Source organism: Manihot esculenta, chromosome 5 (genome assembly GCF_001659605.2).
Source record: "Manihot esculenta cultivar AM560-2 chromosome 5, M.esculenta_v8, whole genome shotgun sequence".
NCBI lineage: Eukaryota > Viridiplantae > Streptophyta > Magnoliopsida > Malpighiales > Euphorbiaceae > Manihot > Manihot esculenta.
The window spans coordinates 32,677,129-32,701,038 of NC_035165.2; the positions used below are offsets into that span (position 1 = coordinate 32,677,129).

At 33.6% G+C, this 23,910-nt stretch overlaps 1 protein-coding gene across 1 annotated transcript; it reads left to right on the top strand.

Moving 5' to 3' along the window:
* Positions 1–6,381: 6,381 nt before the first annotated feature.
* Positions 6,382–7,979, top strand: LOC110615298 (sufE-like protein 1, chloroplastic/mitochondrial). The gene has a single exon (XM_021757106.2). It carries the CDS (start codon positions 6,640–6,642, stop codon positions 7,765–7,767), a length of 1,128 nt encoding a protein of 375 aa, XP_021612798.1. The 5' UTR covers positions 6,382–6,639; the 3' UTR covers positions 7,768–7,979.
* The last annotated feature ends 15,931 nt before the right edge of the window (positions 7,980–23,910 follow it).

The window sequence follows — 23,910 nt, forward strand, 5'->3', positions numbered from 1 at the left end:
ATAATATTTATTGATAAATTTATGTGAAATATTTATTAAATTATTCTACTGAAATTAAAAATAAAAAATTAAAAAAAATTACAAATTTCGATTTGAATTGAACCGAATCAAACTGATTTTTATCGGTTTAATTCGATTCGATTATATTTTTATAATCGATTTTTTTAATTTTTAATATTTTTATAATTCGATTTTTAACTTTTCAATTTAGTTCGATTCGGATTGCACAGCCCTAGTCAAAGGTCCAATATTTAACAGAATATTCTATGAAAAACTCTTAAAAAGAATTGAAATTGATCCTCTTTCTGGACGGTGCCGCAAAGCCATGATCCAAGATGGAGCCTCACAGCCTGAGGCTACCATTACACTAGCGATATTTCATAAAACTAGAACATCTTCAGTGTAGAAAGTTGCCTCTCCTCCAGCCCTTCCTGCTCTGCCAGACCCACCTATTCAGAAGTGGACAAAGTTTATGTTAAATATAAATAAAATTTATATTTATTTAAATTATTATTTTTTTTACAAAAATTAAAAATTTTAATTTGTATTACTAATTTTATTTTTTTTCTCTTAAAATTTCCTTACAAATTTAGAACACTTTTATTAAATTTAATATTCAAATTAACTTTTGCACCAATGTGAAAATAGCTTAAATATTGAATTAAAAAATCTGAAATTTATGAGAAAAAAATTTATTTATTTATTTTATCAGTATAGAGTCAAAATTACATTTTATTATAATAATTATAAATTAATTTAAAAATATTTGTATGCAATCAAATGATAATTTTAGTGTTGTAATTGACTTTAAGACAAAAGAATTCAACAATAAGTTGAATGATTTAAAATAAGTTTAAATTTACGATAAAATTATTTATTCATAGTTCAGTTCAACATGTAAAGAAAATACAAATATCTTTATGCTAAAATTTTACTTAATGTTGTCGGTTTAGTCCAAAATACTTTTATATATATTTTTTAAACTAAAATTAAATTCTTCAAAATTCGATTGGTCTCTCAACTCGATTCGTTTACATCCCTAAATAATATTTTTTATCTTAGCTCATTCTAATTTTATATGAACATAAATAAACTTTTGTCTTAATTCAATTAAATTCCACATTTCTAATTAACTCAATTAATTCACTTGAATTAAATTTAAAACAATTGAATTAAATATATCATAATATTTAATACAAATGTAATAGAATATAATATATTATTATATAATATTAATCCTATGGCTGACGTTTTTAATTAATTAGTATATTATATTATATTACATTGTAATATAATAATATATCATTATATAATATTATTTCTATGTGAAACAAATTTTTTATTAAATAATTAATTAAAAAATTTAAAATTAATCTAAGTAGAACTGCTTTTGAAACCCATGTTGAAATAATTTATTGGAGAAAAAAAACACACACATCTACGTGATTTTACTAGACATTCTATGCATACTAGACATTATCTTGAAGAGAATGTCACAGTGACGTAGGGCAATTAGCCTTAAACTTTAAGGCAGAGTTGAATTGAACCTAATTTTTGCTGTCGATATCCGATAAAAATCCACGGTAGCTTTTTAAAAAAAAAAAATCGAGACGTACGATTTTCAAAAGTGTGACAAGAGTCTCAGACCTATCACAAAGTTCGATATGAAAATTCCATCATTTAGAGATCAATTTTATATTTTAATTATTTTTTTGAATATTTTCATAATTTTGTATATTATAATTTTATTTTTATTATAAATAGTCTCTTTTATTATTAGAAACTCACTTTTTCAATTTTTGAAAAATTTTACTTTATCCAGTTTTAAAAAATTTTACTTTTTTAATTTTTAAAAAATTTCAATAAAATTGGTTGTCTTTTCGGCTTATCTTTTTTCTTATATCATTTTAGTCAAACGATATTTATTAAAATTTCTGATAGAGTTTAATTAGTCTTTTATTATAAATGAGATAATGAAAATGTATAAAAGAGAAATAGGATAATAAAATTATTTACTTACCGTAATTTACCAAAAATTAGTAGAATAGAAATCCTCTTAAAATTAAAGAAGCAGAAACAATAGATTTGCTAAATTAATAATTTTTCTAATATTATTGTAGTGCTTTGATATTTGATTCATACACTTCAAGCTACACCTGCTAAAAATGCTAGACATGCCCATGATATATACAAACAGTATCAACCGTTTCTGATTCTCATTTGACATTATTTTCTTTTATAAAAGAGGGGCAAGGAGATACAAGAGCTGCAACTTACTATTAGACTAAATAGATGGATGCTTCATACCTCAAAAGTCACAAGCCTATAGCTAACACCATCATCCATTTACACAAACTCTTTGCTCCTATTGATTCCTCTCTGTTGTGTCATCTAGAATGGTGCCGAGAAACTCCTTGAAAGTTTTGGCAACTTCATGCTTTTTGTTCTCACAATGGCTAGCAGAAACTGCAAGGCATCAAAACCATTGATAATATTATTTCCCATAATTTGAAGAATATATATAAAAAAACTAACCATCTGAATCCTCTTATGCTGGCTTTTAACATGATGTGCATCTTATTATCCTAATTAAATTAATAATGGATCATTCATTTTTTTAGCACATTTGTTCAACGTACAAACATTATGTAGTTTTATCAATTTTTCATTTTAGAGTCTGTGATTTAATTTGTATTAAAATAGTATATATAGTATCGCGCTATTAGTAGAAAGTGACTATTAATAAAAGGCCACAATTTTTAGAGAGATGTAAAAATTGTTGATATGAAAATTATATTACGGGTTACAAATTTAACGATGAATCTAAGATGATCCATCTGGTTTGACTAACAAGAGAGGATTTCATCAAATTAATTTAGATGGTAAAATATACTTTCAACAAAATCAAATTGCGACTTAAATTATACCCTTACAATCCTTTTTAAGAGGTCATTCTCCTTCTTGAGTGCTGTATTTTCCAACTGTTGTTGAGCTTCCAGAGCCTGGCATGCAATTAAAGAGAACAGGAGACAAAAAAGAATAAAGAAACCAATAACAAATGGTAAATTTATTACCAACGGATTTCAGTTGGTAATCTGTTGGTCACTAACAATAGATTCATCCATTGGTAAAATCCGTTGCTATTACAATATACTATCATAGTGTAAAAAGAAACATGAAATCGTTGGTGAAATAGCTGATATAATCTATCCCTTGTCTTTGATAAATGATTTTTATGAAAGGGGAAAGAAAGAAATGTTAGGGTTGGAGAGAGGAGAAAAACTTGCCTGTTTTCTTGCTCTAGACCTGGCAGCTGATTCTCGATTTTTTATCATCCTGTGGCGGATTTTCTCAGACGCTGATGTATGGACAAAACTTGCGCCACCTCTGCTATAAGCACTCATTTTTTTGCTATTCTCAAAACTGCTAAGTCCCCCATTCCATACTGATTGTTGATATGGGCTTCCCTTGTTAAAAACATTCACTTCAGATCCTCCATAACCATTCATTCTGTTGCCATTTTCGTTTCTCATCATCAACCCATCAACAAATTGACAGTAAGGTACGTTTCTTGCCTTATCAACACCTCTCAATTCACTTGCATTACATGCACCGAAGCGATTCGTAACTTGGATTGGCTCGTTCCTGGCATATTCACCTCCATATACTCCACTTCCAGCACTAAAACTAGCAGCAGACCTGAGTCTTTCTTCAGGTTGATCAAGCCCACTTATTTTAAACTGGTCTGAACTAGACCCAGTTCCTATAGTTAATGCTGCACCTTGAAGGCTTCTCTGCTTCTTAAATTGAAGCAGACTTCCTTGTGATTCAAATGGGTGTTGATATTTTCTGGTAAAAGAGATGCTTTTGGGCTGAATCTTGTCTTCAGCATTAGAAAGAATTTCGCAGTGCTGGGGTGTCCGGACTACTATTCCAGTGCTTAAAGATAAATCAGTTAATGGAAAATTAGACTGTGGTTCTTCATCAAGATTTAGGCGAGGAGAGAACATGTTATACATGTAGCTTGAAGAAGATGCTGTAGAGAAAGGGCTTTCTGTTCTCTGATCGTGAAGAGAGATTTGAAAAGAAACTGCGAGTGAAATTAAAACCACTAAAGAGATCAGAGGAAAGAAGCAGCTAGAATGGAGTAGAACTAGATGACAGAAACGAAAACAAGATGTAAGCAAATTTGGTAAGTTTGCAGAGGAGAGGAAAAGGGAGGATTGACGAGTGGCAAAGATGCTATTACAAAAATCAACATGCAAGAGGTCAGCAGTTAGCACAGGAACCAAAGCCAAATTCCATTTATATTAATATATATATATTCTTGTGTATACTGAATTTATAAATAAACAATATATAAATACATAAAATTTTATAATCTTTGATCTAATTTTTTAAAAATTAGTATATAACAGTCAAGATTTTTACAATAAATTGTAATTTTATTTTATTTTGAAAATTAATTTAAGAAAGTTGTACATAATTTCATATGGCAATATAATTTATTTTTTAAGTTTTAATTTAAAAGTGTATACTAATTGTACTCCGAAATTTAGTCTGGTGGAAAGTGCATCCTTTGTATACTCTCCCAATCCCTATTTCAAAAAAAACAATAAACGTCTATACTAATTATATATAAAAAAGAATAGAAAACGGTTGAAACCGATGCTTCGTGTAACCAAACTAGTTTTAATGCCACAACAAGACAAATACATGAACTGTTCCATTTGTCAACTTATCATGCTAGAATGATCAGAGAATTTTTTTTTTTTTTTTTCCTAATAGAATATTCTAGTGTGGTTTTATTTTGTGATTGCAAGTAAAAAATCCTCGTATTAAAATAAAAATGCCACTCGGAAATATAAATTTAAATATTAAGAGATTAAATATGTGTTATTCACTATTTTATCCTATTATTCAGAGTTGGTTCTTCACTAATTTACTTTGAATTTTTATTATTTTTATTTATTTATGATATATTATTATTTTATTTATTTTTAAAATTTATTTTAATTAAATAAACAAATAAGAAATTGAAAAGACTAAAATACCCTTAGTATAATCATAATAGTCGAATTTGTCCTATATATAGATATGAGTATTCAGTCGATTCGATTTAAAATCGAACAGAATAAATGAAAATTAAATTTTTAGTGTTTATAAAAATAGAATCGAACTAATTTTGATTAGAAATCAAATTGAACTGAATCAGACTGATTCAATTGGATTCGGTTCGATTTGAATTTTTAATAAATTTTTTATTTTTTAATCTTAATAAAATTTAATCTCTGTATTATTGAATATAATATATTATTATTATTAAATCGATTCGATTTAATTTTTTTAATTTTTTTCTGAACAAAACTGAATTGAATTAAAATTTTAAAATTAAAAATTAAATTAAACTGAAATGAATAAAAAATTAAATAAAATTTTTAAATTAATTCAGTTCAATCAATTTTATTTATCTCCACTCCACCCCTATAAATAAATCGATATGTAAATTTTGCTACAGTAGACCCATAGAGCCTACGGTAGAGGTCCCAATAGACTGCATTGAAAACCCTTTATAAAGGTGATGGGCCTTTGGCCTCCTAATTTTTTTAGGATTAATTTATTTTATTTTAATTATTTTAGGGTTGTGACTAATTTATTTTCTCCTCTCCTATTTCTTTTATGCCCTTTTGATAAATAATTTCTATTCTCTTTTCCCTTTCTTTATATAGGTTTTTAAATAATTTTCACCTTTTATGCATGCAATTGAAATTAGTAAAATAAGTTATTCAATTAATAATTTTAAAATTAATTATGATAGAAACATGATTTACATGCAAGAGTCATACAATAAAATTATTTTCAATTTATTTATGTGGACTTAAAAATTATCTAAAATTTCTTAATATTTATATTTTTATTGTAAAAATTAAATAAAAATTATCACATTTCCAAATTTTGATCTTAGTCAATTTTTATAGGTGTAAAAACTCGAATAGAAATTATTAATTCAAGAGTATTAATATAGAGAAAAAAGGTAAATTATATTTTAATTTTTAAATTTAGTATAATTAATGGATTGATATTTATATTTTTAATGCTGAATATTAAAACTTTCTATAATTAATATGTTCAGCTATTTTTAAGTGATATCAATTAAATTTTAAATAATTTATAAACTTTTACAAAGAGTATTTTAAAAAAAAATTATATTTTTAAAAATTTGATAATTTATTAATTTTGAATTAATTTTTATAATGGACGGATGGAGGATGGTAGTTTTGGATGGATTGAATATTGAGGAATTTCAAAGTTTTATAAGGTCAAAAAATTTTACTTATCCTCCAATGAAATATAATGTCCCAACAGTACAAAAGAGAATTCCCTCTAATTTCTCTATTATCTTTCTATTCATTTCTCATCCTTGAATTCCTTTTTTTCTCTTATTTCCCCTCATGAATTTGCCCTCGTTTTCCCTCTACACAATTCAGATCCAAACAAGGGGCAAGACCAAATGCTTTTTGCCTTCGCCTTTAAAAATGTATTTTTCTTTCAAGGGCCGGGCTCTGTGTCCTCGGAAATAGTCCTCTTCTGCTCCCAGATTCCCCAGAGTCATCTGTTTCAGCTACACACACGGTGACCATGGCTGCTTCAATCTCTACTTCCCTCCGCTTATTCACAACCAGAGTTCCAATATCTTCTTATTCATTAAAACCACTAATCTCAACAGTAAAACCCATAAATCTATCCTTCTATATTTTCTCTAGGCCTATATCTTTCGACAGTATCGCTACGAAAAAGCCATCGCCAGTGCTTGTATCAGCATCAAGCGCTGCTTCTCTGCAACCCATTGAAGAACTCCCTCCGAAGCTTCAAGAGATTGTCAAGCTCTTCCAATCTGTTGCGAAACCCAAGGCTAAATACGAGCAGCTCCTTTTTTATGGCAAGAACTTGAAACCACTCGATACCCAATTCAAAACGAGAGACAACAAAGTAGAAGGTTGTGTATCCCAAGTTTGGGTCCGGGCATATTTAGACACCGATAGGAATGTTGTATTTGAGGCTGATTCGGATTCGGTTCTGACAAAGGGGCTTGCAGCTTTGCTTGTTCAAGGGCTTTCGGGGCGGCCAGTGGATGAGGTTTTGAGGGTTTCGCCAGATTTTGTGGTGCTTCTTGGATTGCAACAGAGTTTGACCCCTTCAAGGAATAATGGGTTCTTGAATATGTTAAAATTGATGCAAAAGAAGGCACTTGAGTTGTATTTGGAGGCTGAGAAGGGTAGTGGGCTTGGGTCGAATTCTGGGAATGTTGACAGGGAAAATCTGAACGATGGATTGAGTAAGAAAAAAGAGAATATTGAAGTGAAAGGTTCAAATAGCGGTGCTGGTGTTGAGAACTCGAGTATTGCAATGAATTTGAGTGAGAATTTTGTTTCGAGTTCGGAATCCAAAGTTGGTGGTGGTGTTGGTAAGGATTCAGATAATTTAGGGAGTAGAGGAAAAAGAATTAAGGAGATATTGGAGAGAGAGTTAAGTCCCACTGAATTAGAAGTGGAGGATATCTCTTATCAGCATGCAGGGCATGCTGGTGTGAGAGGAAGTGACGGTGAGACACATTTCAATTTGAAAGTTGTGTCAAAAGAATTTGAAGGGAAGAGCTTGGTGAAGAGGCATAGGCTCGTCTATGGTTTGTTGCAAGATGAATTACAAAGCGGCTTGCACGCGCTGTCAATTGTGGCAAAGGCACCGGCTGAAGTTGATGCAAGATGAGAGTGCCAAGGATTTATGGCTAATAGGTTTATTATACCTTCTTGATTACATTTTAGTGAGTGCAATAAAGATTTTAGCTTATAGGTTATCAGGCACAATGTTCCTATAGGTGAAAGAAAGTGTTTATCAATGCTTGAGAATGTGTTAACGTATGAATGCTTATTGTTAATCTTTACAGTGCTTAAATGGACTGTTGATTTTTATTTATTTAATTATTTTGCAAAGCATGTGGGATATTTGTAATAAAAGACATATGCTGCCCTAATGTTCTGCATTTTAGTCCAAGTTACTATTGCTAAATGCTGCAAGTCAAATATTGGTGAACTCTGCTTTTTATGTGACTGCTTAGAAATATCTCAAAATTGGAGATTGCACTGAAGGAATGTAGATTAAACATGTGTATTTAATCAGAACAGTAAATCTGCATTTAGTACAAGGATGCCTAGTCTTCAATCAACAATTCTCTATTTAACCTCATGATTTGTGTTTTGCTTTGGTTAGTTTAGTTCATATTCTCTTGATTTAATGTTTCATATAAAGCAATTGAACAATTTGGTTGGGCTTTAAACATTTGGATAATTTTCTGCACATACAAATGCCAGATTTCCCTTTGCGAAAAAGTGTTTCATTTTAATTTTAGTTGTATAGATGAAAGGGAGTTATGCAGTTAAGAAAACATTAGCATGGCCTTGGGAATGGTTGCTGAACAATGGATAAAGATGTTTAGATGAATGGAAACATGAATAAAACATATGGACAGTGGCAGTTAAAGAAGGGGCATCTACTTTTGTGAAGGTCTGAAGGCTACGTGGTACCTTGGGATTAAATATCCTATATGCATTAATGGCATCCAATCATGTTCCTATATATTGCTTGAATCTTCAATTGTTCTTTTCAAGTGAAAAGGAAACTATCTGGCTATGGCATATAACGCCATTTACGAAAACACTGTTGTCATAGAAATTGAAACGGATTTTAGTTTTAGAAATTAGTTTAACGTGAGCTGGATGCAAGGCTTGTAACTTGAGCTCAATGGGAAGGATTGAGGCAAATTTGTAGAGATAAATTACTCTTTCTTTTTCAAATTTTGCACTATTTATTTTGGAGAACCTTAGAACTTTTATTGATACGAAGTGATAAACACTGCCTTTTTTTGAAAATAGTTATAGAAATCCTGCTTTGCAACTTTTGTGAACAGATCTGTGATACCAGCTGCATCTTTTTATTCTTTTGCAAGAATTATATTTCAAGTTTCACTGTAGTTCATTCCTTCTACAAACGTCTTATCTTTTAGGTGCCAAAAGAAGTAGTGAGAGTGAAGAGTCTATTTTATGTATGAGATCCTTGTATTTTGACTGCTTCAAAGTTGAAGCTCTGAATCTTTTGACAAGTGTGTGCAAAGTGCAGAAGCAAGAATTGAGTGTAGATGCAATGGAATCAACCGGAAGGTGTTGCGCAGGTAAATGGAACTTGTGAACATACCATAAAACATTCTAATGTGATGGTTAGTCTATAGAGTATCACATGCTAGATATTTAGTAGCTACTCCAAGAGGTCTCTTCTATGTACATTGTTGACATATGCTGTACTGTTGACATTGAAATATCAATGAAACATTAGTGCCTTCTGCTTGAAAATGTCTTTTGGGCATTGCTCTTGTTAGGTTACAAGTGTGATTTTGTTACATAGGCACTAATTCTGCAGAAGAAAGAGAAGGAAGAGGGACAGAAGGAAAAGGAGGAAGAAGTAGAAACAGAAGAAGGGAGGGAGAGAGAGAGAGAGAGAGAGAGAGAAGGAGAAGGATAGAGAAAATTAGAGAGAGATTAATTGTTGTATTATTGGATTCTTCCCGTCGCTATTACAGTGCCACCCTATTTAATACAATATGTTCTACACATTCTCATAGATCCTACTCTTAGTCATAACATTCCCCACTCCTTAAAATAATTCTTGTCCTCAAGAATGAATAAGGAAAGCAGCAATATACCCATGAAACTGTTGCCTCCATATGTAATATGTTCCAACATCAAGTGATTTCAGGAAGGACTTCTGTTGCAGCTGCTTGGAGTGGCAGTTGGCAAACAAATAGCTGCAGCAAGGGCCTGATTTTCTTCCTCTGTCGTCTCCTCAATTCAAACTCAGTTTCTTTTAGCAGTAAATGACTGCAGTATCCCAAAGAATCCCTCTTCTTTCCCTGCCTTCTCCTAAATTCAAACCTCTATTCTTTAAGGATCACAAGATAATTCAGCTGCACTTTCAAATTAAAAATACCACAAGATTGATCCCATCTTTCACAATTCTTCCTTCCCCTGTTTCATTTTTTTCCTTATCAAGAACAGCCTCAGCAACAAGAAAAGATTTTGAAATCAATATTCTTGGATTAGAATCGAATTTATCCAACAATGCCCCACACTTATTCTCAAGAATTTCAGCAAAGGGAAGGACCAAAAAATATTGAATTGAAGAGTCTACATCTTCATCAAATATTTGAAAAGAATTTACTTTGGATGTAAGAACCTGACTAGTCTTCCCATCAGAATCATGTTCTTGAAGATTAGGACAACCAAAATCCATAAAACTTTCTTCGTCCTTTGCAAGACCATCATTGCCATCAGAATCTAGATTCTCTTTTTCAAAATTGGAACATTCTGAATTATGGAAATCTGTGTTATCAAATTCTTGATCTTCATCAAGATTGTATACTATCTCACAACTTTCTTCCTCAATTTTGCGAACCTTCAGATATGGCAAGCACCAAATTCCCCTAGTATCATTCTCATGTGAAGTGGATTCTGGATCTGGAACCGGCTGAGAAATAGTTTCCTTATCTTTTGATTGTGGAGCCCTTAATTTCTCTATCATTTGTTCCAGTTTTTGGACTATCAAGTCTATTTTCTGGTTCATTTCTAGCTTTAATTGCAGCAGGTCCTCTTTATTCTTTTGTTGATTTTCCATCATTAAGGGAATGAGGAAGCAGAAGAAGTGAATTTCAAAAAAGAACAAAATGTGATTCAAGAACTCAAGAAATGAGAAAGAAGGAACAATGTCTTTTTCTAGAAATAGAAATGGAACCCTAGAAGTGAGATTAGATGAGAAGAGAAACAGAAATGGAAGAAAGAATGAGAGAATATAGAAGAGGAAAGAGTAGAAGTTAGGGGAAATAGAGAAAGAAAGGGATGACGAATAGAAGAAGAAACAGAGAGAAAAGCAGAACTTCGATGAGAGAGAATAGAGAGGATTAGAGGGGGAAAATGATTAGAATCTTGATGTTTCTTGGATTTCCAAGAAATTCAAGAAAGAAGAAGACGAATTGTAGAAAGAAGAGCAGAAGAATTATGGATCCAAGAAAGGAAGCAGAAGAAGAGAACAGAAAAAAACCTGGAATTTAGTCACTGAATCTGCAGATTTAGTGCCTATTGATTGTAGGCTCTGATACCACTTGTTACATATGCACCAAATCTGCAAAAGAAAGAGAAGGAAGAGGGACAGAAAGAAAATGAGGAGGAAGGAGAAACAGAAAGAAGAAGGTTGAGAAAGGAGAGAAGAAGGGAGGGAGAGAGAGAGAGAGGGAGGATGAGAAAGAGAAAGAGAAAATTAGAGAGAGATTAATTGTTCTTTTATTGGATTTTTCCCCTCACTGTTACAATGCCACCCTATTTGTACAATATGTTCTCCTACACATTCTCATCATCCTACTCTTAGTCATAACAGATTCCATGGGAGATCTTTGCGGACAACTTTGGTGATTTGTATGTACTTATTTTTGTGAATAGCATGACACAGAAATCCCCTTCCATTCCATGCTTATTTTGTTATAGAGGGCAGTAGGCTGTAGGTCGGAGGCTTGGGGGGACCAACCTGTGGCCAACATATTCTCAGTGGTTTATCATTTTAATTGGTTTGTTTTTGTTCATAAACTTGATTAATCCGAATAATCTGTTTGGTTTACAGTTCACAGTAAATAAATGGGCAAGCTGAAGCAACTCAATCCATTTTATGGTTATATTATTATTGAACTTTCCAGACCATAATAATATGAAGGAAAAGCATTATTCTCACCGTGCCCACCTGGCCTCCTCATTTTCAAGGTTATAATATTGTAATTCAACAACAAAGAGAAATCTCCTCTATAAGAGGAGTGTTCTCTTCTATCACAATTTTGATGCTAGACAACATTCCACAAGGGACAGATCCGTGGAAAGCAAATCCACATCATTGTCCAGAAGAAAAAAGGCAACACCTTCCTATAAAAGGAACTTTTGCCTTTCTCTCTCTGTATTAGGCTTTTTCTCCCTGCATAGGCTTTGTCTAGCTAGTTCAAAGTAAAAAAGCTCTAAAGGTTTGCTAATTGTTGGGTTGTGTTGACTTGACTGGTATTATAATTTAAATTATAGTTACCTGAAACTTTTTGTTTAGTAGCTTCCTTGGTTTCAGCTGGGACGTATTCCAACCTAAGTAGACTGGTTTGTTCAACTATTATACCTTTAAAGGGAACCAATTGACATGTATATCCCTTCCAAAGACAAACTCTTTTAGTTACAGCTTCTCTATTTTTAACTGCAGGAAAATTTTTTCTCATATTTAGTGGAACATTTGATTGGAAAATGTGTTTTTAAGAGTGCTGTGATAAACTATTTAATTTGTGCTGCTAAATGAAATGCTTGTATTAAGCATTGGAAGAAAACTAGAAAATCATGCAGTCGCCAAGTTTCATTTCCTAATGCTGGCACAGAATATGAGATAATTGCAGATGGTAAAACACTGTAATTATGGGATACCCTGAGCTTAAGATGAAGTCCTCTAATGATTTCCTTGAAGAATCATACTGTTGATGCAGAAATCAGTGACTATTCAAGGTACTCATGTTAGCTGGCTTTTTATTTATGTGCTTTGGCATGTTTCTGCAGTTTTCTGCCTGTTGTTCCTTGAATTTCGGTCTTATAGCAGCTCAATTACTTCTTTCTTTGGTTCAGTTTTGGGAAGGAAACAGAACGAAAGGAAGCAACAAGGGAATATCAAGAGATTTGCTGAACTTCTGTGCTACATGCCCATCCACATGCTTTAAAAATGTCAGATCGGATCATGTTATACAAGGGTACTGCAACCTGGACACAAATGGCGTTCCCCATAAACATAGGTGATTTAGATCAATTAATTTCCTTGAACCTGGAGACATACTTACCCTGAAAATTTCTATGCTCATCATAAAAATAATTAGAACTCATCAGACCGTCATTGCGGCTTCCTCACATAAGAGTCAAAAGATAATAATGCATATGCTCCCAAGTTTCATTGTACTTCAATTACACTTTTATCTCAACCTAAATGATTTTACTAAGAATCAGAATGCATGTTCTGGTCTGAATTCCTCTGGCTTTTGAAGAGAAAGCACTGGTTGTAAGGATAACAATTCTACATTAGCATCCTCTGTGTGCTGGTGTGCAGAGAAATTTGTGATGTTAAAAGAAGGGGTGTTCATGATGACATACAAGTGAACAAAACAGTATCTTCTAAAGTATTTATATTATTGCTTTATGAAATTAGCATGCATTCTTCTCATTCAAGAAGTTTCTTTGATTGTAAGATGAATTGTGAGGCTGTCTCCTGAAAGCTAAGGACTCACTTAGCTTTCGTGGATAGTCTTACTGTTAGAGCATGCTACATTGTCTATCTTGTCAGACTTTTGTTTTGTGATCTGGTTTGTGAAATTTGTGAAATTTGGTTTAGGAGAGTTCTGTGAGTTTAGTTCTTATATCACAGTAGGAACTTTTTCTTATAAAGTTTGGAGTATTGAGTTCTATCTAAAGACAGCAATGGCTATTGTTTGAGGTTGTGCTAGGAAGAGCTGAAAGCTAGAAAGAGCATTATTGACTTTGCATAAGGTTTGTGAATGTTGAAAATTATTAGTATTTGTAATTCTTCCATTTTTTGATGGTGTTTTGTCTACGTAATTTGGAGTAGGCTTGGTTGAATCTTCCTGAATTATATGTTTGATTGTTAGTTTTCACGCCTTTGATTCATAAGACAGCTAATGCAGCATTGAAAGAGGATTAAACTTAGGAATTATATTCATTACTGAATTAATTTTATTAAGTTTAGAAATTTTTATTTAATAATTCTATTGGTTTATTATTACTTTCTTAGTTTAAAACTAAGAATTCTTAAATACATTAAGTTTACAAAACTCTATAAATAGGATCTAGGATCACTACATATTTAGACATTTCATTAAGATTATTATTCAAAATTAAATGAAAATTTAAGAATTAGTTTCTCTAGAAAATTTGTGTCTTAAAAAGTCTATTTATCATAATCCAAAAGAACCAAACCCATGTTTAATTCCTCCACCCCCCCCCCCCCTTGCCGCTTAGAAAAACCTCGCAATGTCTTGTGAAATAGAATCTCATGATCCTTACTACCACTACAAGACTACAGCGCCCAGAGCATTGATCGATAGCCCATCACTAGGTGAACCTACCAAGAAGAATTAGACCTTTGAGGTGGCCCATTGATGGATACTATGGTGTCAATGTTAAGGTGGGAGACCTTAACAGAATATTAGAAAAGGGAGGAAGGAAATTTAGAGGAAAAAGGAGAGAGATTGAGGAGAATTTGAGAGAGAAAAGAGATTGTATTTCTTATATCAATTTCAATGATGCTTTAAAGTATGATCTTCTCTCTATTTATAACTATCACTGTCTAGCTGTTATAACTAACAACTATTACAGCTATATATTTCCCCTGCTGTTATAACTAATCCAGCTCATACCCGAATCCCATACATTCTAAACCATTTTACATAGTTACTATTAATTGTTGCGTAACTTTTGGACCCTTTTTTTTTTCTTATGCTGCTTTCCTCTGATATGTGACAATACCCCTCCCATTAGCACTTTCTTGTCCCCTCCCATTAGCACTTTCTTGTCCCCAAGAAAGTGAGACATTTGGAAATTGGGAGGTTATAAAAGTTTGGTCCCGCCAAGTTGCATCCCCTGTAGGTAAATTCTACAACTTAATGAGGGCCCTGAAAGATGTGGTGGAACCCCTGGTGATTGTTCTAGTCTGCAAGACCTGCTCTGCTGCTATGATAACCTCTTCTTGCATAGCTGGCGGGTCCACCAATGGAGTAACTTGTTCACCCAACTTCTTTAACATGGAGACATGAAATACTGTGAATGGTGGAATTTGCAGGCAGCTGGAGCTTATAAGCAATCTTTCCCACTCTAACTATCACTTGGTAGGGTCCATAAAACTTGGCAGAAAGCTTAAGATTTGTCCTTTTCCCTCTATCCTACCTTTGTCTGTTTGTTGTTTCATCCTGTTCTGGACCAAGGATAAATTTTCTTTTAGGGTGTCAATGAGCTGCTGCTCTGTAACAACAGATCTTCCACAGACCCAACAATAGGCAATGACTTAGGAAGTAAAGGTAAGAAGGAAGGAGAGTACCCATACAAGGCCTTGAATGGAGACATTTTTATGGAACTTTGAAAAGTGGCCTTGTACCACCACTCTGCCAAACATATCCGTTTGGACCAAGTTGATGGCTGCAAGTGACACATGGACCTTAGGTAAGCTTCCAAACATCGATCAAGCCTTTCACTATGCTCATCAGTTTGAGGGTGATAGGCTGTGTTGAAGGAGAGAGTTGTGCCTATGCATTTAAAGTGATCTTTCCAAAACAGACTGCTAAAGACCTTGTCCCAGTCTAAAATAATGGATTCTGGTGCTCCATGGAGTTTAAACACATGATGCATAAAAAGTTTAGCTACAGTGGAAGCTGTAAATGGATGATTGAGAGGAATAAAGTGCCCATATTTTGTGAATCTGCATACTACCACCAAGATTGTGTCTTTGCCACTAAACTTAGGGAGACTTTCAATAAAATCCATGGAGATATATTGCCAAGCTTGATCGGGAATGGGTAGAGGCTGCAGCAACCGTAGGCTAGCCACATTCTCATGCTTGCATCTAGCACGTGTCATAACTTTTGATTCGCCTTATAACATCAGTAAGCATCCCAGGCCAGTAAAAGTGTCTCTTCAACCATATGTGAGTACCATTTATGCCTGAATGCCCACCTATAGGAGATCCATGATGCAAGTGAAGTAGCTGATCTCTCAGGCCAGTAGCTCAACCCAACATAAAGCTTATTCAGGCAGTACAACAACCCATTTTGAAAATGAAATCCAGGTTGAGCAGAAGCGTCTATGGAAAGCTGCTTAATTAACTCAACAGCTTTTTCATCCCCTTCATAACTTTGAGAAACAAAAGTCATCCATTTAGGAGTAATGGATGATTGCAGCACAAAGGAAGCAGCAGTTGTCCCACTAGGCTGTCTGGATAAGGCATCTGCTATCTTATTTTCTATCCTTTTTCTGTAGATAATCTTGTAATCCAATCCCAATAGTTTAGACATACCTTTATGCTGCGTATGTGTTTAGCCTCTATTCCAATAAAATTTGATGCTTTCATGATCAGTTTTAATGAAAATCTGACCTTGCTTTAAATAATTCTTCTGCTTCCCTACTGTAAAGGAGATTGCCAATAGCTCCTTGTCATAAATTGATAGTCTTTTGACTTCTAGGATCAAATGCCTTGGAGATAAATGCAAGGGGATGACCCTCCTGCTGCCACAATGCATCCATTTCCCAATTACTTGTTTCTGTCTCAATTGTGAAAGGTACGGCAAAATTTGGCAAAGCCAACATAAGGGCTTCTGTCATTGCTTTTCTCAATGTGGGGAAAGCATGCTAAGCTGAAGAAGTCCACTAGAAAGCATCCTTTTTCAGTAGATTAGTCAAAGGCTTTGCTATAATCCCATAATGGTAAATGAATTTTTTGTAATCTGTAGCCTCTCCTTTATGAGAAATGATATGCCCCCAAATACTCAAGCTCACGTTGAAGGAAGGAGCATTTAGATTTTTTGGCAAATAGCCGTTGCTGTTGTAAGACACGAAATACAGTCTCAATGTGCTTGAAATGGGAAGATAAATCATGGTTGTACACTAGGATATCATTAAAAAAAAAAAAAAGAAAACTAATGCCAAACTCCTGAGAAAAGGTTTAAAAATCTCATTCATTAAAGACTGAAATGTTGCCGAGGCATTAGTGAGCCCATATGGCATCATAGAGAACTCATAATGGTCTTGGTGGATACTAGATGCTGTTTTAGGTATTTCAGGGGTCCATAATTTGGTGATATCCAGCCTTGAGATCTATCTTAAAAAATACAGCTACACTATGTAACTCATCTAGGAGGTCATCAATTATAGGTATAGGAAATTTGTCTTTTATGATCATGTCATTGAGCTTCCTATAATCTACACAGAACTTCCTTGTTCCATCTATATTTTTTGGATAAATTATATTTTAGTTTCTGAGTTTAACTGTAATTAACGGATCGTTTCCTGTATAATCATTCCGTTTAAATCGTAGGTCCTTTCATTCATAATTCCATTAGTCAACCGGTCAAAAGGAATAAACATTTTAAATGCCTAAAATACTCTTATGAACACTTAAATCCTTTTCAATATAGGTGAGAATTTTATATTATTTAAACTATACTTTGGCCTCTAAATTTTAGTGTACTTGACATATCAATCATTGTATTTGTAAAACTAAATTCTTAAATCCCTTTATATTTAATCCATCTAAAATTATAATAATTTCATTCATTATAGACATTAGTTCAAAACTAGTGGATGGTTAAATTTCTTATGAAAGTATAATTTTTTCTTAAAATACTCTTTATAAAGGTTACTTGGTAGTACTTAAAAATAGCTGAAGTTATAAGTATTTTCTGAAAGTTTTGAAGTTATGAGTATTGAAGTATTTTAATGAATGAAAATTGAAGAATGAAAAGTATTAAAAATTAGTGAAATGAGATATTATAGACAAAAGTTAATGAGGATTTAAGTGTTTTTTCAAATAAAAAATGAAGGATTAAAATATTTAAATTATAATAGATGAGAACAGACTGATCATAGAGGGGTTTAAGTATATGATTTTAAAAATACAAGATCGATCCATTAATTATGTTAAAATTTAAGAACTCAAGTATAGTGGATTCATTTTAAAGGGGTAATAAAGACATTTCCACACTTTTAACAGCAAAAATGGATGGAGTGAGCTCTAATTTGGACGGATTGATTATAAAAGGATTCAAACGTTCGGTTTTAAAAATATAGAGATCAATTCGTTAATTATGCTAAAACTCAGGACCAAAGTGTAATTTATTCATCTTTTTAACTAGTAACATAGGAGAAGCATAGGAGTGAGCATTCAATCGATTTTATTTTAAATCTAACCAAATCAAATAAATGAAAACTGAAATTTTAGTATTTATGAAAATCAAACCGAACTGATTTTGGGTAGAAATCGATTTGAATCGAACTAGTTTGATTCGATTCGGTTTGATCAGTTGGACATTTTATCTTTTAAATCTTATTTTTAGTGTTCTAAAATTCAATTGAAATATTTCAACCTTAGTTATGATCTAATCTCTCTATTTTATAAAAAATAATATACTATTACCCCTAATCGGTTCGGTTTTATTGATTTTTTTCTGATCAAAATTGAACTGAACAAAAATAATTGAAATTTTTTAAAATAAAAATCGAATTGAAAAGAATAAAAAAATTGAATCGAATTTTTGAATTAATTCAGATCGGTCTGTTTTTTCGATTTGAACTGAATATTGTTCCCCCAAGCGTAAGGGCTTCTATTGGGTTGAATAGTAGAGGAAGCTAGCATTTCAGAGACCTCTGCTTTCTGGCAATGAGGTATCTGCAGGGTATGATGTTGACAGGAGAAGCTGCAGGTTTGAGTATGGTATGATTGTGACTTCTAAAGGTGGTCATGTTTGAGGCTCTTGGAAGATAGTCATATTTGTGGTGTAAGGCTTCTAGGCAGCGTGGGTTTGGGTAGTTTCAGCTGCTGTAAGGTGGCTGGGTCTGATAGGATTAGGGACAAAAATTGGAAATAAAGGAGAGTAAAGGTCATTCCCCTGTTTATGCATCAATTCCTGAAATTCCTCATAATCCACCAGCATAGCAATGGCAACAGAATCTGCTAACCTTTGCAAAGTCACCAGCTGAGCTGACCTCTTCTGAATGTAATTTTAGAGGATTCAAAATAAAAAAGAATGGGATTGAAACTCCTCATCCAATCAATTCCCAAAATTATATCAAATCTTCCTATGTCTAACACCCTAAAATCAAAATAGTACTGCTAGTTCTGTATTTTCCAGCTAAAAGATTTACACATATGCTTGCAGATTATTTTTCTTCCATTTGCCATAGTGATATAGTAGTGGAGGGAACTGGAATGAGTAGCGATCCTAAGTCCACCACCTTGTCGATAAAACTATTAGTACTCCCACTATCCATCAAGATAACCAATTGCCTATTCTATGAACCCCCAGCATCTTAATTGTTTCCATTTCTTGGCTTCCCTCTACAGTATGAATAGACAATGTTGCCTCCTCAGGCTGCTCCCAATGCTCCATCTCTTCTGGAGCGTCATGCCAAAGTTCATCCATATCTAGCCCTGCCCCATGCATTGCCATTGCTGTTCTTTTATTTACATTGATGTGCTAGAAAATACCTTTCTCCACATTTGTAACAGGGTCTTGAGGCATTTCTATTATTGAGGCTGGATTGTAGTGGTGCTGGTGTTAGGTGTTGTTTGGGTACCAGTAGAGGGGTTCGTTGTTGTTTGGGTTTTAGTAGTGGATTTGGCTGGTTTTTAAGTAGGTGGGCGGTGAATTACACATTAGTTTGGAATAGTGGTAATGTGTCCCTTGTAAGAGTTAACTCAAATTTAATATGGTATCAGAGCCTCACATCGATATTGGCCTCCTGTAGTGAGGGGTGCGTGGAATTCCACATCGTTTCGAAATAGGGTAACAAATAGGGTAACGTGCCTCTTATACGGGTTTTAGACACTCCTCACCCTTGAGCTAACATTTGGAGTGATTTAAGTTTGATCCAAATTTAATATGATATCAGAGCCTCACCATCGATGTTGAATCTTTCGTAAATGTTTGACGCTCCAATATAGTCCTCCTGGGCGAGACGGGGGTATGTTGAATCCCGCATAGATTTGAAATAGGGATAATATGCCCCTTATAAGAGATTTAGGCATTTCTCTTTTTGAGCTGGTTTTTTTGGGATTAGTTAGGTCTAACCCAAATTTTAAATGGTATTTGTTAAATTTGGGCTAGGCCTAACTCACCCCAAAAGCTAGCTCAAGGGGAGGAGTGCCTATGGCCCATATAAGGACACATTACCCCTTTCCACAAGCGATGTGGGATTCAACACACCCCTTCACGCCCGGAATTTTTTACTGGTGCGTGATACATTTATGGGAGGCCAACATCGGATGGGGAGGCTCTGATACCATGTTAAATTTGGGCCAGGCCTAACTCACCCCAAAAACTAGCTCAAGGGGGAGGAGTGCCTATGGCCCATATAAGGGGCATATTACCCCTTTCCACAACCGATGTGGGATTCAACACACCCCCTAACGCCCAGAATTTTTACTTGTGCATGGCACATTTATGGGGCGCCCAACATCGGATGGGGAGGCTCTGATACCATGTTAAATTTGGGTCAGGCCTAACTCACCCCAAAAGCTAGCTCAAGGGGGAGGAGTGCCTATGGCCCATATAAGGGGCACATTACCCCTTTCCACAACCGATGTGGGATTCAACAGTATTAGAGTCTCCCATTGATATTGGATCTCTTTTAAATATTTTATACTCCAGTGCAATTATGGGTAAAGAGTGTTGAGGGATAAAGATAGGGCAACGTGCCTCTTAGTCACTCCTTCACGTTGAGCTAATTTTGAGAGGAGTTAACCCTAGTTTAAATTTAATATGGTATCAGAGCCTCTTATCGATGTTGGGCCTTTTCTAAATGTTTCACGCTTCAGTATATTCCTGGACGTAAGGCGGGTGTGTTAAATCTCACGTCGGTTTGAGATTCCTGGACGTAAGGCGAGTGTGTTAAATCCCACGTCGATTTGAGATAGGGGCAATATGCGTCTTATGATGGTTTTAGGCACTCCTCCCTATTGAGCTAACTTTTAGGTAAATTAGATCTGATTCAAATTTAACAGTGAGAAATCTATGATGGGTGGTTTAGGAGGGTATGGGTGTGTTTGGCTAAATGGGGTAGTCTTACCATGTTTAGAAAGGAACACATAGAGGAATTATGGGTTTGGTAAGTATTTTTTAGAGTGTTTGGGTAATAATAAGGCTTGTAAGGAGGTCCCAACTTCCTACTATTCTCCAATAATTGTTCCTTCAATCTAGCCATCTCAAATGCCTCATATGAGTTTGCAAGTTTTATCATTCTCATCATAGGTCTTATATCATCTCTCAACCCACTTATATTATAAACCCTGATGGAAAATATGCCTCAGCCAATTCAGGCATCACCCTTTCTATTTTCACCCTAAACCCTTCAAATACATCCTAGTACTACCACAAAATTCTCCTGCCTAAATCTCATAAATTCTTCCACAATGTCATCTATACCCTGTTCCTCAAATCTGTTACAAAGCCCCTTCACAAACTCTTCCCAAGAATTGGATCCATTTTTAATCCAATTCTAAAACCATGCATCTGCCCTTTCAATCAAGAATAACCAAGCAATATTAAGAATTTGATAGAGAAGAGAGATTGTATTTCTTATATCAATTTCAATCATGCTTTAAAGTGTGATATAACTATCACTTTACAGCTGTTATGACTAACAACTATTACAGTTGTATATTCCTCCAGCTGTTATAACTAATCTAGCAAATCCCATACATTATAAATCACAACTCATTTACTAGTTACTATTAACTGTTGCCGTAACTTCTGAACCCTTTTTCTTCTTATGCCACTTCTTCCTTTGATGTGTGACAATTCCCCCAGCTGGTATAACTAATCCAGCTCGCACCCGAATCCCATACATTCTAAACCACAACTTATTTGCTAGTTACTATTATCTGTTGCTGTAACTTCCAGGCCCTTTTTCTACTTATGCCACTTCTTCCTCTGATATGTGACAGTCAAGTAGCGTGTAGATATGCAACCGGATATTTCCAGTTTCTAGCTTCTGACCCTTCCTCATGCTTTGTTGTTAGTTGAAGATTGTTGGGTAAAAATATGTTAAAGAACATAGGGAAAGACTTATTGAATTATGTAATTTACTGCACTGTTCAATTACTCTAACTGTTCTATTTATAACATTAAAAACAAAATAAAATCTCTAACAACTAGATAAGATAATTTAAAAATGGAAATACAAGAATCATGAAAACTATAATTTAATTAAATCTTGAAGGATATTCTGAAAACCAAATCAAAACTGTTTGAATTAATTCCAACAAATACACCATATCTAGTGTTGGAATTTCTTGTAGATGCTCAGTAGCGAGAGCCTGACAAGTTGGATCACAAGTCCAGCCAAATTTGAAGAAGAGCTCACACAACTATGAGCTACTTTCCACCTGATTTGCTCAAGGTCAATGTCTGATCACTTAGTCACATTGGCTACTGGCTTCAGCATCATGTGACATCATTCAAATTTTGACATGATCCATCATACTAATTTTGTTGTGATGATTCTGATTTTGATATCAGCTTGTTGAAATTTGTGTTGTTTTCCTCTCCTCTTTCCAGTGAGGTATGCTTCTTTTTAGAATTTCATGTTGTGGACTTACATTGAGACTTATATCGAGAGACTGCAAGATTAAATCGATTATGACAAATTTGTCATTGAATAACTATATTTTGAAATCAAACACCACATAAGTCAATTACTTTATAGATGCCATTGGATAGATAAAAATAATTGTGATTGTGTGTTATGTTATTATTTAAATGATCAATATCGAGAAATGAAAGAAATTTTAGTAAGAAAAGAGAATATCGAGATATCCATGAAATTTTGTGTCTTAGGAAAAGAGAGCGGAAAAACGCAAGGAAGAATGTTTGAAATCACAGGTCGAACCAGAAAAGCAACTTGAAGTCGAAGATGAGCACAATGAAGAACATGCAGCAACATAAAGCTGGAATTCAAGAACAAAAAGAACAGCCTGAAGAATCTGAGCTTTGAAGAGTTTGATTATGAATAATCTGAAACTTTGATAGCTGAGCATTTGTATGTCGAAATCCAAAATGAACTTGGAAAAAAAATTGAACAACCTATTATAGAGAAAAAGCTCCTGAATTTATTCTAGAAAAGCTTGAGGAATCTATCTTGGGCAAATAGAAGGTCGACCTATGGACAAGACAATTTGAAACTAAAAATTTATTAGGATCTTTGTTTCCTTGTGAATTAAAAAGAATTTCTATTGTTGTTTGGCTGATTTGTACAATTTGATGTTGCTAGAGATTGAAGGAGAAGAAATGAAGTTCTTCAAAGTGCTACATATTAAGAGATCTTGTTGTGATTTTTGTTGATAGTTAAACAATAATTTGAGAACTAGTTTCTCTCGAGAGTTTATTTCTCTTCTGTGTCTTGAGAATTTATTTCTCTTGATTCCTTTGTTCTTGTTCTACATCAACGACAGTGTTGAATTTCAAGTTATCTTGAAGTGTGAGGCTTGATTTTTATACAAATTTATATAGACTTGAGTTGGTTAACAATCTATTATCATCACCAAAAATCTCTTAACTTCATACTCTTGCAATTACCACAATACCTTCAACTATAAGCATCTTGAGTACGTGCATGGGTAAAATGTCAGTGTTTTTGTGTTTGTGCATTTTATGTATAAGCTTGGAGCATTTATTTGTACATTCTTAGTTTCTGATCATTTTGAATCTAATTTATGAAGAAAGATAGTGGAATGTATAACAACTCACAATTAAAGTGAAAGTAATGTGGAGATCAGCTTACAAATATTTATTGATATTTCCATGAATCTGACAGATCCTTCTCTTAGTTCAAGTTCTTTGGATAATAGAACTTTCATATTTCTTGAGATGAGATAGTGAGAAGTCAAAGATTTGAAAGAACCGAATTTTATTACTCATTCTCTTGTAACATCAGCATTTGTGCTTTATCTTTGCTTTCTCCCTTCTACTGTTATATTGAGAGGTTTGCTAGAAATTCTGGGGGTTCATCATAAACTAGCAGGATAATA